Genomic DNA, 15,886 nt, shown 5'->3' with positions numbered 1-15,886 from the left:
GAGTTCCAGGACAGCCAGGGCTATACAGAGAAACCCTGTCTCGAAAAACCAAAAAAAAAAAAAAAAAAAAAAAAAAATGTTGCTGTCTTTAGGCTCCCAACAGTATTGGCTTTGGAAAAGAGAGTGAACGATCCATGACAGTGACCAAATTGGTAAGAAATGACATCCCTTCCACCCAAGAGAATCTGATGAAGTGGGCATTGGACAATGGCTACAGCCCAGTGACATCCTACACCATGGCTCCTGTGGCCAATAGATTTCATCTTCGGCTTGAGAACAACGGTAAGCGTGATGTTTCCCACCTGTTGGCTTCTGTCTCCCAGGGGAAGCTGCTCAGTGGAGGGACTCTCATTTCCATGTATATGTTGCTGTCTTCCTGCTATCCATCTTCATAATCTGTCAGTTTTACTGTAAAACTTAAACTAATGTAGTATTGGAGGCAACGGTAACACACATTCTCAGGAATGGAGAGTTGCTTGCATGTCAGACAGTTTTGCCCTCTGTGTCCACTGTGATAACATCAGGATGCTAAGTGACCGCTCACAGCTGACAACAGCAAAGAAGCCTGTGACAAGAGGCTGGAGCTTACAGGACAATAACCACGGGGGCTCAGACTGAGTAGGTTTCATTCAGGGTGTGGAGGCAGAATTGCCACTCGGCTTCTAGAGTCTTAAAGTGGGTATGATTTGAACCTTAAGTTTTCCGAGACCTTTCTGTGTTCCTCACCCCATGGCACATGGGCTGAGGTGCAGCTGGAGGTTCCCACTTCCCACTTAGTATTTCTTTACTATTAGGGGAGTCGTTGCTTAATCTCCAAACCTGACCCTCGGATTCCCTGTCAATAAATCAAGGGGTGGAAAACATCTGTCTTGCTGGCAAACTGCTATGAAGGATTTTGGGGGCGGGGGGCTGGGGACGTTTTTGTTTAAATCAATGTCTATGTTAAAAGCAGTCCAAAACTGTGACTTCATGTGGACCCGATAGCCATTGCATCCTTTTCAAAGGGATCTTGTGGAAGCAGAGTCCCCATCTACAAATCATCTCTAGCTCACACTGAGGTGGGTGTGGCCTTAAGCATATAGGTCAGCTGGGCGCAGATAATAGTGGAGGCGGAGAACACTGGGAGAACAACTAGTTCTGTAAGTTACTGAAAATGTGACAGCAATGCGCATTGCTTTTATGGAATTCTGTCTTCCTTCTAAAGCGCTCTTCTCCCCAGAGACTGTTCAAAGAGACCAGGGTACCTGCACATCGCCTAGACTTTCATCAGTCACAAAGGAGCTGACAAGTAACAGAGCCACATCACAGAGGAGCCACTCATTATGCTAAGGGACCTAAGGGACCTGGGCCTGATCCTCCATGCTACAAGATAAAATTTAAAAATAGCAATATAGTTTCAAGAAATCTTCTGAAAGAAAAAATTGATTTTAAAACCCTAGATTCAAAGAAAGTATTTTAAGGGCCTTTGACTAGGTTGCTGTTGCCCCTCGTCGCACAGATACATAGTTTGTAGGGACTTAGAAACTGTCTTGCAGAATGAGTCTCTTTGGCGATGGAGCATCCTGATCACACTAGAAGCTTGAAACATTAAGGACTGGAGTTCCACATGTACCAAAGTTGAGGATCACTGATATACTACAAACTCTTAATTTTAAAACTTGGGAAACTGAGTCACAGAGAAGTAAGTCACTTGTCTGGGGCCATTCAGCTAGTTAGAACAGTGGGATCAGAATTCAGGGTTCCACGTTTCTTAGTTAATTCTATACATTGCTCATTTACTGTAACTTTGTTTTTCACCCATTCTGGGCTAACTCCTGTTCTGTCTCTCACAATGACCATGACCAACATCAGTCACTCATGATGGCTTGCCCTCTCTTTCCCAGAGGAGATGAGAGATGAGGAAGTCCACACCATTCCTCCTGAGCTTCGCATCCTGCTGGGCCCTGACCACCTGCCTTCCCTGGACAGCCCACCCTTCCAAGGGGAAAGCCCACATGGAGGTTTCCCCTTTCCATTCCCGGATATTCCCAGGAGAGGCTGGAAGGAGGGAGAAGATAGGTTCCCCCGGCCAAAGGAACCCATCCTTCCCAGAGTTCAACTGCTTCCAGACCACAGAGAACCAGAAGAAGTGCAAGGGGGCGTGAACATCGCCCTGTCAGTCAAATGTGACAATGAAAAGATGGTCGTAGTTGTAGACAAAGATTCTTTCCAGGTCAGTGCAGTCTCTTAAAGGAAAGATATGAAGCTTTCCCCAGCTAGCTGCAACAGTGCATTTAGTATTTCCCTGTAGTTATTTCACTTTTGAATCTCCGTACTTGGTGACCAGTTGGATAGGCCACTTTCCCTTGGCAAGGGCCTTTATTCACTTCCTGTTGTTCTCAAAAGAGGACAGGAGTTCAGATGCTTGTATGTCAATATTTTGCTATTAAATTTTCAGTGCCAATAAACACAATCAATGGGCTGTTGTTGACAGGTGCAAGGTGAGGAAAAGGCTTGATAATCCCAGGAGAGGCTGCCCAGATGAAAAGGGGAGGGGCGCTATGAAAAGGCAAGAGGGGGAGGGGCGCGATGCCAGCCAGCCTGAGGCCTCAGCCTTTGAGACAGGCACTGCTTGTAACCCCAAATACAGTGAACAGTGGTTAAGCCCTATGGTAGCCTTTGGTGCTTTCCATTTCAGACCAATGGCTACTCAGGGATGGAGCTCACCCTGTTGGATCCTTCCTGCAAAGCCAAGATGAATGGTACCCACTTTGTTCTGGAGTCTCCCTTGAATGGCTGTGGTACTAGACATCGGAGGTCAGCCCCGGATGGTGTGGTTTACTATAACTCTGTGAGTATTCTCTAGAACAAAGCCTTACCTTTATCATGGCATAGCTGGGTATTATTGAGGGTTAGTCTCTGAAAATGAGTGGGATGGGGATAAAGCCAGACGTCAGTTCTCAACAAAAGGAGATGGACTGTAACCCCAAACTCTTGTCTTGTTATGATTTGTCAGTGTGTGTTTGGGATTTGAAGGTCCTGTTTTCTCAGCTGGAGTTGTGGTAATCTCACACATTTCCTTCTTCCATATAATGATGATTCAGCGGCACCAGAGGGTCTTTATGGGGATAAAAACCAAAGCCCTAGGGTACATGAACATCCTCCAATGGATGGTCTCTCGCTTGTCCAAGAGTAAGAAGGACTTCTTTCCTCGTGAGCCTAAGATCAAAAAGGAATCCTGATAAAATTATCCAATCTCTGTAACTCGAATAAAGACCCCAGATTTAAGAAAATCTATTTTTTAAATCTAAATGGAAGAAGGTTCGAGTTTCCCCAAAAAAATAGTTGGTTGCAGTCACCAATTCTTGCCTCCAGGAAATTATTTCTGCCAGTTCATCTGAATCTTATCAGATGAGGCCTGTCCTCTTCAGGGAGGGAGAGTGAAACACAAAACCCCACGGGCGTTTCAAAGTGCCAGTTTTGCAGATCAATTTTGAAATACTTCTCAGCACACCACCCACAATCACCATGTGGCAGCATGTGTTTCTGTGAGCTCTTAGCTCAATTCCACCCCTGACATGGGCCAGCTCTCTAAGCTGCTGGTTCATAGGACCGCCCATCACCACACTTGACCCAACCCAGAAGAGCAGCTGGAGAGGCCTCTGCCCAGTGTGTCACAGGGCTCTCCTGTAAGCTTGCTGTACTGTTCCTGAGACCCTTAGACAGTTGGCCCAGGAAAGAGGCGCAGTGTGATTTCACTCAGTCTCCTCATTTCAAAGGCAGAGAAACTGAGCCCTGGGGAGTTCTGAGGCTTGGTCAAGACTGAGGGGCTGGTTATGCAGGAGAGCCAGGACCATGTCCAGGCTCACACCCACTGACTGTCTCCTCAACACCAGACTGTCTTACGTGACTTGACTCATCTATTAACTTTTGCATCCTATTCATTACGACACTAATTTTCTTGTGATTATCCAGTTTCTCTAAATATGCAAGTGCCATGCAATAGCCATACACTTGATGTGGATGTTTTAAACTGATTCCGAATTAGCACTGGCAAGAAGGTGATCTAGTGAGTTAAATCTCCAATTGCCCCAAGAGAGAAGGAATATCTGGTCCAAAAAGTCACATCTTTCTTGTTCACTTTTCTTTTCTTGTCCTTTTTAAGGACAAGACATTCAGTTCCCCAGCACCCGTGAGTGCATCAGGCGCCTTCCTAGTCGCTCCCCCACCCTCACCTCATTCAGCTCCCCGTGGTGACAGTTTGTAGGAATCTTCGGACTCCCTATGCATTTCTGTTTTCCATTATGTTCATGATTCAAGCATATGAAATGGGAATAAACTAGGTTGTGATTTGCAGAGCTGTAGTCTTCAGGTCACCCTCTCCATCCTATTTACATGCAACCCAGTACAGTAATTCCAGCCAATGTGAAGACAGGTCGCTGTGAAGAGAACATCTTCTTTTTCACCCATACACACAAGGAAAGATCCTGGGATGGACTGAACAGAGGGGTATAAATCAGAGATGAGAAGACCGGCTCTGGAGAAACATTAGGCCCTATGCTTCTAACTTAAACCAAACTTTCCACAAACCTCACAATTTAAGGTCCTTTTAAGGCTTAAAAGGTCTGAACAGAGCCATGAGATGCTCAGTGGGTGAAACAGTTGCCCCCAAGCCTGATGACCTGAGTTTGATCTCCAGGACCCACACAGTGAAAGGAGAGAACTGGCTCCCACAAACTGTTCTCTGACTTCTCCCCTCCCCTCCCCTCCCCTCCCGTCCCCTCCCCTCCCCTTCTCTCTCTCTCTCTCTCTCTCTCTCTCTCTCTCTCTCTCTCTCTCTCTCTCTCTCTCTCTCATACACACACACACAGAGTATAATTTAAAAATTATAAAAACTTTAAAACTGATACATATTTTTTAAAAACCCCTCAGGACCTATTAGAAGCCCCTCTTAAATGGGACAAGCCTAGGACAGCCCCACTGACTGCATTTCAATGCCTAGTGTCTCCTGCTATTTGAAATAGCATAATTATTCAACATAGTTATAAATAAATCTACAATTTTTTGCAAGGGAAAAAAACCCCAAATTTTAGTTCAGATCTTCAGCTTGAATTGGGCTTTTCTGTATTTTCTTGCCACTTTGAAGAATCCTAAAAAGCTTGGCAAATCCACTCCTGCTGATGTTTATACAATGTCAGATTTTCTGTTTGCATTTGAGTTGTCACATGGGTGCTAGTGGGCAGGAAGTAGAACCAAAGACATGTGGTATGGCGTTTTCCTGCCAACAGGGGCAATAGCTGTGTGTCCCCTGTCTTCTAGATTGTGGTGCAGGCTCCATTCCCTGGGGATAGCAGTGGCTGGCCAGAGGGCTACGAAGACTTGGAGTCAGGTGATAATGGATTTCCTGGAGACACCGATGAAGGAGAAACTGCCCCCCTGAGCCGTGCTGGTGTGGTAGTGGTACGTGTTGGTCTCCCTTAGACGGTTCTGTGGATACGTTGTTGCTCTACCTTGGGTGGTAGTGATAGGTGGTGGTCTCCCTTAGACCTCTCCGTGGATAACATTGTCGTCCATTTGGTTTGTTTCACTGGGAAGTATCAAGACCTAAAATTGCATGTTAAAGGCTAAAGCTCTTCATGTGACTGATGTGTCCTTATCTGTTGACGGTTTTCCAGTTTAACTGCAGCTTGCGGCAGCTGAGGAGTCCTAGTGGCTTCCAGGACCAGCTCGATGAAAATGCTACCTTCAACATGGAGCTGTATAACACAGACCTCTTTCTGGTGCCATCCCCAGGGGTCTTCTCTGTGGCAGAGAATGAGCATGTTTATGTTGAGGTGAGGTTGGTGTGTTATCCTCCCGTGTCCGGCCTACTACCCTACGCAGCCAGTGCCCTGTGCAGGTCATGTGACATTAGCATGAGCACCTGGCACAGGTCTCACCTTGTTTGCTTTGACATCTAAGTAACGGCTTAGCTCAGAAAAGCTTCCAAGTCATTTTCTGACCAAAAAAGAAATGGCGGGATTTTATGAATTATGCTAAATGGATGTAGTGGTTTTTAGCAAATGTCAAAAAGAAAACAATGAGCAAAGTGTGAACTGTAAAGAGCTGTGCTTGTTCTGACGTCAACACTTTGGGGATAGTTGTTTAGCCATTCAGTGTCAGAGCTATCCATGGACTCTTCTAAAACACCTCACATATTATCTTGGACTTCCAAGTGAAAAGGTGTGCTCTCCTGAAAATCACTTCTGCTGAGTCGTTTTCTTAATAGCCGCATGAATTTGTCAAAACCATTTTCCACCTGGACTGGTGGTCTTCATGCATAGCTTAATAATGAACTGACTTGCTAGAGGGACTCTGTAAGAATGGATTAATTTAAGATCCAACGTTTGGATGAGAAAATCAGACACAAGGCTGTCTAACATGACACCTGTGCCTTGTATAATACTTCCTTCTGGAGTCCTTTCTCTAGAGTCTGAGCTGTTGACAGCCGGGTGCTGTTGTAGTCATTGCCACCCCCACCCCCACCCCCACTCCTCTCCCCACCCCCACCCCACCCCCGGCTCAAATTGCCACTTGAAAAGGAACATAACTTCATATCTAAGTTCACAGACTCCATTCTGGAAAAGACAGACCTATGCTTCAGGCTATGTTTGCTGCCCGTGTGCCCTGAGCATCATCTGTAGGGTGACATAACTGGTCTGCTGGTCTCACTGTAAGGCATCATGGCTGCTTTGTACCTCACAGGGGGAGGGTGAGAAGGGGTAGAAATGGCAGCCTCCTAAAGGTGAAAATCACCACAAAGCACCTATCACTGTTTTTGCAAAGACAGTGCGCATGTGCATTGGCACTGGGTTGGAGTGGAGCCAGGCAGCCCCCCCTGTTTTCTTCAGTCATATCAGTCAGTCTTTCTGCGCTCAGTCCCTGTTGTTAGCGCCGTGGAGGAAGCCGTGTTTTGTGTGTGCTATTCCTAAGCATGCATCTCTCCTGATCCAAGTTTCCCATTTTCTTCTGCCTTTTCCGTACTCACAGTCCACAAGGGTCTTCGACAGCAACTCTCACTTATGCCACAGATTTGAGAGGACGCTGCTCAGCTGCACCTTGCTGTTTTTTAAACAAATGCTTAGATCTGCTCTTTGGTGGCTTTATGATTTATGCTAGCCAGTGGCTAATCTGCCTGTGTGCCCCACCCTGAATATTTTCATTTCTTTTCTCATCCCTGGAATGCTGGCTTACTCCACGAAGCCGGTAGATTTCCTCTCCTTCTTCCTTCCATGTTTTTGTTTTTGTTCTTGATTTCTTTTCTTTTTTGTATTATTTCATATTGCACATGTTTTTGTAGTTAAATTTGATTTTAAAAGTAGATCAAAAAAATTTTTTTACTGATATCTTAAATATCAAGTTTGTTAAGAAAGATCTGGGGCTGGGTGAGTTGTTATAAATTATTTTAAATTTGATTGAAACTACCAAAAATAAGAAAAAGAATCTGTAAATGTTTCGCTAAATAGGATACCAGTTGACCATGCCTTGTCTTTCTTTCCTGGTTTGGACTCCGCTGCTGGTAGGAAAATTTTTTACTTAAGTAAAATAAAACTTCATAAATCTTGGCTTAACCTGAAGAGCCATTTCTTGGTTTATTCTCCAGCTGCCCTCTGTAGCTTTTCCTGGAACCTTCCGTTCCCACTGGATCACAGTTCTTCTATTAGTCCATGATCTTCTTCCCTTTGCCCCGTTCTCGGGTCACTCTTGGGTGACAGCGGTGATATGATGACAGCTTTCTTTTCAGTTCATTTGGCTTAGTGATGAGCATCTAGAGCCACGGTCTTGGGAGTTCCTACTGCTGAACCTGAGCTGTCTGCATGCACCTTGACTTCAGTGTTTCTTACACCAACTGCATCTTTTACGTTCATTACGGCCATCATCCTCTAGGAGAGAGAACTGAGTCCTTGGTATGCACAGGAGCAGCAGAGCATGTGACTTCCTTGGTCTGGTCCCATTCTAAAGCCTACACTCTTCCTACTGTTCACTTCAAGTCCACTCTACAGCAAGACTTGCTAATAGTTTTCTCTTCAAGATCACCCATAAGGAAGTCTAGACAGTGGTTCTTAACCTTCCTAACCTGCAACCCTTTACTACAATGCCTCACGTTATGGTTACCCCAACCATAAAATGATTTCATTGCTATTTCACAACTTAATTTTGCCACTGTTATGAATCATAAAGCAAATGTCTGATATGCAGGATGTCTGATATGTAACCCCTATAAAAGGGTCATTCAACCCCCCAAAGGGTCTGCACCCACGGGTTAAGAACCACTGATCTAGACAGACATTCTGTATTGCATGCCTTTGAAAGTAAGAAAAGGATCAACATATTTTCGCACTGTAAGCTTAGTTCATGGTAAATGGCACTTTTTATTTGCAGCATGTATATAATTTACCACCTTAACAGGATAGAACATCTTGTTCAGCAGAAATAACTCAAGGATAGTGAAAGTAGATATTTACAGAGGGTCGAACAAGATGGCAACATTGTAATTACCTCCACCTTCTGCTCATGCTCATGCAAATACCCCATAGTTACCGATGTGGGATCTTTTGGAAGCACTATGAATCAAAAGTTCCTGCAATGTCAGGAGATTCTCCTGGGCAGACCCCAAATGCTAAGTTTATTATATCCCTATCTTTTAAAGCATTTAGGGGCTCTTGGTAGATGGGTAAGGGCTACCTTTATTTCTAAAGTGTTTCCATTTATTGTTTATGTTTACATTAGTCAGGGAAAGAGGCATTAGAGTAGGAAGAGTCCACACAGCATCTCGTGCCACCAAGCAGTGGAGCCGGTTTTGTTCCAGGGTTTTAGCAGAGTTCAGGATAGCTAAGGTTTGAGTTCTGGTTACATTTGGCTAAGCACTACTTCCGGTTTCTGAACAAAGGAACCTTAATGAGATCTGAACGTGATGCACAGAAGTGATTTGTAAGAAGGAAGAATAAATGACTTGGAAATGTGTCTAGGTTAGTTTTGCATGAAGCAAAAAAAAAAAAAAAAAACAACTCCCACCCCCCTCCTCCGCAAGGCTGGGTTGGTCCTATGAACAGCTGGGACACTTTGCCAGGTTGGTGATGGCCACTAAATCACACTGTCCCTGATACAAGAAACCAGAGGCCTGCTTACTGACCAAGAAGGATACATCTGTGGCTTTTTGCTCTTCTAAGTTCACTTTGCTTTCTTGCACAGTCATTCTTTCCTAGGTCCCATGGATTCTCCTCTGTCCTGAACTATTTGGCAGCATTTAAAAATTGAGTCTTGGTAGTAATCCACTATCCTGATATTAGGGGCTTTATCTGTGTTTTGCTTATTTTGAAAAATCCACTGAGGTACAAGGTTTGCTTTTATTTTCTTTTATCTCTGAGGACTTGTGGAAGCTCAGAGAAACTCTACCCATCTTGCAACTTGTAGGGTAGCATTTGAATTAAGCAATTTGCTGTCACTGAGTCAAGTTTAAATGGATGGTACCTTTCATCAATCCGTGTATGTTACTGTTAGAGTTAGGAAGTTCTAGATTAAATAGAACAATGTCTCATCCAAAGAACTGTGGCGGGATATTGTCTGAGTGACTAATGTAAAATAAGAAGCCAGCCCATTTCTGACCTGACCTTTATGTTTCTCTGCAGGTGTCTGTCACTAAGGCCGACCAAGATCTGGGATTTGCCATCCAAACCTGCTTTATCTCTCCATACTCAAACCCAGACAGAATGTCTGATTACACCATCATCGAGAACATCTGTCCGAAGGATGACTCTGTGAAGTTCTACAGCTCCAAGAGAGTGCACTTCCCCATCCCACATGCTGAGGTGGACAAGAAGCGGTTCAGCTTTGTGTTCAAGGCCGTGTTCAATACCTCCCTGCTCTTCCTGCACTGCGAGCTGACGCTGTGCTCCAGGGGGAGAGGCTCCCAGAAGCTGTCGAAGGTGTGTGGGCTCTCATCTGCGCTGTGCTCCAGGGGGAGGGGCTCCCAGAAGCTGTCGAAGGTGGGTGGGCTCTCATCTGCGCTGTACTCCAGGGGGAGGGGCTCCCAGAAGCTGTCGGAGGTGGGTGGGCTCTCATCTGCGCTGTGCTCCAGGGGGAGGGGCTCCCAGAAGCTGTCGAAGGTGGGTGGGCTCTCATCTGCGCTGTGCTCCAGGGGGAGGGGCTCCCAGAAGCTGTCGAAGGTGGGGCTCTCATCTGCCTGGGTAAAGAGGTCGAGGTTTTAGTTCTGAGGTTCTGAAGACTTCCGATTGAAGTACCAGTGTGAACAGGGAGCCGTGTGCTTTAGTTAGGGTTTTGGAGAACAAATTCTGAAAGTTTGTCTTTCCATGTGTGCTGAGTTGTGCCTTATGAGTGATCAATCAGGACTGTTTTCCACCAAGGGAGAGGCCTGGATCTGGCTCTGTTGGTCAGATAGCACGCCGTGCCAGAAGGACAGCCAACCGAAAGGACAAGATCAGTGTGAGGATTAATTTTTCCAGGTCCCATGGAGACTGGGATTGCGGTTGTTTTTGTGACCTTCTCTGTGTGAGTGATAGGGCTGCTTCTCTCAGGAGGACTTGTAGGGGAAATTAGTAAATATTTTACTTTTGCCCATTTCTTATCAGTTCATCTTGTTTGCCTCATGCCACTGCCCATATTAAACGGCTATGTTCTGTTGTCATAACAGAAACCAGACCCCTTTGACCTTGCTGGAGCCACCACAGGGATTCTGTCGGGCCTGCCTGTGTGGGACAGGTTTCTCCTGCTGTCACTCCATTTCTGTGGCCTGATATAATTACATATAATTTCCTCCAGTGTGTTTATTCAGTAGCTGTTACACACAGTCTAAGCTGGAGTCTTCTCATATCATCGTGGGTCCGCTGATGGCTCGGAAGCACAGAATCAAGCTGTAGCATTTATATGTATGGAATCCTCCCTGAGCAGTTACTGATTTGAGCTCTACAAATAAATGCACACCAAATCACCAGTAACCAGGAAACATTTGCAAAGGCCCAGGCTCTGTTTGCTTCTTCTGGAGCCACTGCTATCTGAGGCCTCATCTAGAAATTAAAGTTACAGCTCGCCGCCCTCCAGGGAAGAAGAGCAAAGGACGCAGGAGATACGTGTAGTAAGCAGGTGGAGGGAGAACCATTAATGCTTCCTTCTGATTAAAGGCAAAATTTCCCTGTCTCTCATATCTCCCAAGTACTTCTGTGACAATAGAAAAGGCCTGAGAACCTTCTAGGAAAAGGTGTCGATGATCTCCAAGTCTAGCTGCTCCTTGCTGTGAATTACATGTCTGGCCCAGGATCAGACTCCAAGTTAGCAATGTATATTCATATTTAACTAGAGGGCTATCCAGACAGTAAGAGGAAAGTATAGTCTCGAAATGAACGGCATATCTTTTCAACAATGTGCCTTGACACAGAAAATACAGATATAGTTTTCCTCTACAAGTAAACTCTTTTCAGGGTGTTCGTTTTGGGGTAATGATAGGGGTGGGATGTCTTCTTGTGTGTGGCCCAGAGAAGCACACACTTTTCCAAAGGTGATGCCTCCTGCCTAGATTTCTGATTAGTTTCAGGACTTAAAATATCTAGAAACTGCTGGTCTCGGCTTACACACCTGGGCGTCGCTCCCTCCCTAGGACCTAAGTTAAACACGGTGGACCCCGGCTAAGCCGTGGATATGGTGAACTGATAAAATATTCACTGAGCATGTGTGAGGCACTGGATTAAATCTCTAGCACCAAGGGAAAAAAAATAAGCCAAATCAAAATAACAAAAATGGGAAGAAATGCTGTGGGAATCCTAACGTTGTAGAGTGAACAGCAACAACGAAAAAATCCAACAACCATGGCAGTGTGTATGGCTATATTAGAAATATAAATTCTATCATTGTATAACACTTTAAGTGCAGTTCCCCACAACTACAGACCATGGGTGTTATCACAAACCACTCCCACAAAGCCACTATGGTACAGAGCCAAAAAACCATTCCTGCAGTTCTCCAATTGACAGACTAATTCAGAAACGTCTAGCGCTTTTGTGGGCAAAGGGCAAGGGAGATGTTTGTAAGCTCTCCATTGGTAGTTGCATCTTCCAGTATAGCTGAAAATACACTGGGCCTGCTGTGAGCTCTCCCTGGTTATTTAGAGTTCTTTGAAAAACACATCGATGGCCTGCTTTTCCCATGGTTCATAGCCGTGAGCTGTCTGAGAAGGGTCCAGAGGACAATCTTGTGCAGGCCTGGGGAAGGTACTTCTTTCTGAGCCATGACTGCCTTGCTCTGCCTCTCCACAGTGTGTGACTCCTGACGACGCCTGCACCTCTCTAGATGCCACCATGATCTGGACCATGATGCAGAATAAGAAGACATTCACCAAGCCCCTGGCCGTGGTCCTCCAAGTAGATTATAAAGGTAAGAATGACGGCCTATGGCCTGTCTTGTAAAGATCCCTAAAACATACATGTTGAGGAAGACGAGTAACTCCTGCAAGCTTCCTCTGACCTTCACTAGCACGGTGTGACACTTGCATGGAATGACACATGTACACTCATGTACACATAAGCACACAGAGTAAATATGTTTTTTTAAAGAATTCGGTACTGTACATCAAAGTCTAGTTTCATTCTAAAATGAATCAAGGCTAGTGAGATCGCTCAGCAAGTTAAAGTGTTTGCTGTCAAGCCTGAGTACCTTTTATCTCTGAACTCACGTGATAGAAGGAGAAAATCAACTTTCCCAGGTTGTCCTCTGACATCCATCTACACGTGTTCTGTAGCACACACACATACACACACACACACTTTATGGTGAACAAATAAATGTAAAAAAATGTAAGATAAATTAAACGCCAGTTGGTAGCTTTAGAAAACAATTCTTTGCCCCAAGAGATTTTCCTTAGGTGATTCTGCTCCTGTGGCTACTTTGTAATTTATTTACAGATTATTTATTCTTTAGAGAATAGCTCAAGGGACCAGAGAAACAGCTTAGTGGAGGAGTCTAGGTAGCATGCAGAAGATTCTAAGGGCCACTAAAGTATCAGGTCAAGGTCAAGGTCAAGGTCAAGGTTGGCTCTGCCCCGTTACTCTCTACTACACTCAGATGTGCTTCTATGAATCCATGGCGTGGTGGGGCCTGCTCACTATTCACAGTCCAGCTTTCCATGCTCATGGTTGTCCTGACCCCAAGCTGCTATACCGCTTCATCAAAACCATAGATACCCTTGAGAGGAGCTGTGACCTGTGAACATTGTCCATTTAGGGATACTGGCAGAAAGAAAGTTGACATTTATAAATGACTTTTCAGAACCTTGTACAAGAGCAAATGCTGGTCCTCCTTACACCCACAGTTTCCATCCCTTCATGTATAAGAACACCCGCCACACTGTGCCGAATAGAAGAGGAGGGACCTGTCCTGAAATGTGTGGTGTGAGCACCCTAAGGACAGGCAGGGGCAGACCTCCAGCAGGGAACCCTGAGGACTGCAGGAGGACACCACAGCACCAGGGGCAGGAGGAAGTTACAATGTATCAGGCAGCTGTCAACAGCTTTGGGGTGGGACCAAAGGTAGCCGGGAAGATCTTAGTAGTTACAATCTTCCCTGTCTGGGAGCAGCCTGTCACTCTCCAGAAGCCTTGCTGTCTAAGGGTGTCAAGCTGAGAAAAGGCTGCAGGGTGAGAGGGGGTGTCAGGCCTCCAGGGTAAGGTGTTTCAGGATTAGAATCACACACCATGTCACTCCATCCTGAAGTTGCCTAGCAAGAGCCAGTGAGCAGCTTGGTCCCAGCTGCTAGGCATTAGAAGGGAGCCGTGCTGACTGGTACTGACACCAGATCTGGGGTTTAAGGCACCCCTAGGATGGCACTTTAGGGCTGGGGTTTGGCAGGATTAAGCAGTGGGTGGCTCTGGAGCAGGCATGAGCTACCAGAAAAGAGGCAGGTGGGTGCTGCCAGTTTCTCAGTATGATTCAGCCTTTGTCATAAGAGCTGTGCCGTTCTGGGTACAGGTTCCTACAGAAAGTCAGGGAGCACGGGGTAGGACTGGCTCACAGCCCTGAAGTTGAGGACTCTCCTCTTGCTCCCTCCATAACCAACTGGCTGTGGCAAAACCTCACAAACCCTTTTTTTTCATGTTCTTATCTGGAAAGGGAGCATTAGAACAGGGGACATGGAGGTCAGCTGAGCTGTCGGGAGGAGACAATTTCCAGTTCATTTCGGCCATCATAAACACAGAATGTTCATCTCACATGCTTACAGCTTTTGTCCTGAATGTGGTTCGTTTTACTTTATTGGTTGGTTTCTGAAAGGTCCGGTGGTCTCTCTTTAACTGGGCTGCCCAGATACTGCTGCCATTTTGTTGCATGTAGGGGAAAGGAATATGAATAAATAAACTGTGTTGTAAAGAACTCATAGTTGGTCAACAGCTAGCTGTGTTTTGTGCTATAAAAGTCATTAACAGCAGCAGCCACATGTTCCCTGTCCTTGTCCCTGCCCCTGTCCCTTATCTATTTCGAGAGCACTCATTCAGTTGGTAATTGAACACAGCAGCTGGCCGTGCCCTGTGCCAGACAGTGCTTAGGCCTTAATATTACAACACTATAACTTCCAGCAATTCTTTCATTCTTTTTGGTTAAACTCTGGTGGTATTTTTCTAAGTAATTTCTCTTGTAAATTAGGTAATTACTTTTATTCAAACTTACAGTCATTATACTGAACACTCAGTGTTTTCTTTACACAAAACTCTAAGAGGAAAGGTATTGTGTTTTTTTTTATTAACCAAATATCAAAGCAATTTCATGAGACTCACTAATTGAGGTGAGATTTTAGTTGGCGAAGCAAGTAGGTGAACCGTTTATTGCTCAGGTTTGTGAGACAAATTGAGAAGTTGAATTTGAGCTTCCCAAGGGGCTATGTGCAAATCCGTCTTCCTTGGCAGGAACAGGTAGGTTTTCTGCTGATTCTCATCTTTATGATGATCCCCTCACCCCATGTGATTAGTTTCTTTGGCTCTGAAATCATTTCTGTTCCATGTAGATCACTGAAACCTGTTTCTCTCAGCCACGCAGGGCATTGGAATGTCACTGGGAAAAGGCAGGAGATCACTGGCCCAATAGTCATGGCTTATTTAAAATAATAACAGCTAATGTTCTTTCTGAGAATGGGATATCAGGGATGACCTGTGGGGTAAGGTTCCCCAGCTGCTTTACTGACCTGATGCTATTCCTGTTGATGTACTTGTCACAGAACCAACTCTCCCTGCTCCATCTTTCTTTACTGCAATTGCATTTTTATGGACCATAGATACAGGCAGAGTGTCAACCACCACTGCCCAGAACAGGAACGGCTTTCAGGCAGTGTTTCTTCCTCAGTGGGCAGGGTGAGAGGCCATCAAATCTACATGAATAATCGTAGGTTCTTAATGGGACTTTCATGAAGGTATCACCTTTGGTCTTTAAGTCCTTTGGAATCAGCGTTGGCTGATCATCTTGCTACTTAAACCTTCAGCAACAGGTGAAGATGTTTAGACTATTAATGGTGGTGAGGGTCCCACATCGAATTTGGTTTGTGCTAAATGCATAGGGTGTTATAGAATTTAAATCTTGCAGCAGCTGTGTAGAGAGCACTCTATCAAATTTGGACACATACCTACATATAGCAGACCAGTATTCAAACCCATTCTTTTAATTTTACATCTTTTGCAAACCTTCACATATAATCTAATTCCTGTTTTTAATAAAACAAACACACATCTGCTGGTACTATGGGGAGTCACCTCCTCACCTCCACACCTTCCCCCTCCACTCCCCCACCCTCCTACCTCTACCCCTCCTCCTCCCCAACTCCACCCTCTCCCCCTCCTTCCCCTCCCTCCACTCTCCCCACCTCTCCAACTCTACCCTCT

General features: G+C 45.3%; 1 protein-coding gene across 1 annotated transcript in view; it reads left to right on the top strand.

Moving 5' to 3' along the window:
• Nucleotides 1–15,886, top strand: part of Tgfbr3 (transforming growth factor beta receptor 3) — a 179,723-nt gene that overhangs the window by 145,365 nt on the left and 18,472 nt on the right. Inside the window, exons 8-14 of the mRNA XM_021210902.1 lie at nucleotides 93–282; nucleotides 1,884–2,212; nucleotides 2,678–2,830; nucleotides 5,299–5,439; nucleotides 5,655–5,813; nucleotides 9,648–9,944; nucleotides 12,285–12,402. Coding sequence (XP_021066561.1) covers nucleotides 93–282; nucleotides 1,884–2,212; nucleotides 2,678–2,830; nucleotides 5,299–5,439; nucleotides 5,655–5,813; nucleotides 9,648–9,944; nucleotides 12,285–12,402 — 1,387 coding nt within the window. The remainder of the gene's footprint in view (nucleotides 1–92; nucleotides 283–1,883; nucleotides 2,213–2,677; nucleotides 2,831–5,298; nucleotides 5,440–5,654; nucleotides 5,814–9,647; nucleotides 9,945–12,284; nucleotides 12,403–15,886) is intronic.

Source organism: Mus pahari, chromosome 13, assembly GCF_900095145.1.
Source record: "Mus pahari chromosome 13, PAHARI_EIJ_v1.1, whole genome shotgun sequence".
NCBI lineage: Eukaryota > Metazoa > Chordata > Mammalia > Rodentia > Muridae > Mus > Mus pahari.
This window is presented reverse-complemented; position numbering and strand designations above follow the sequence as displayed.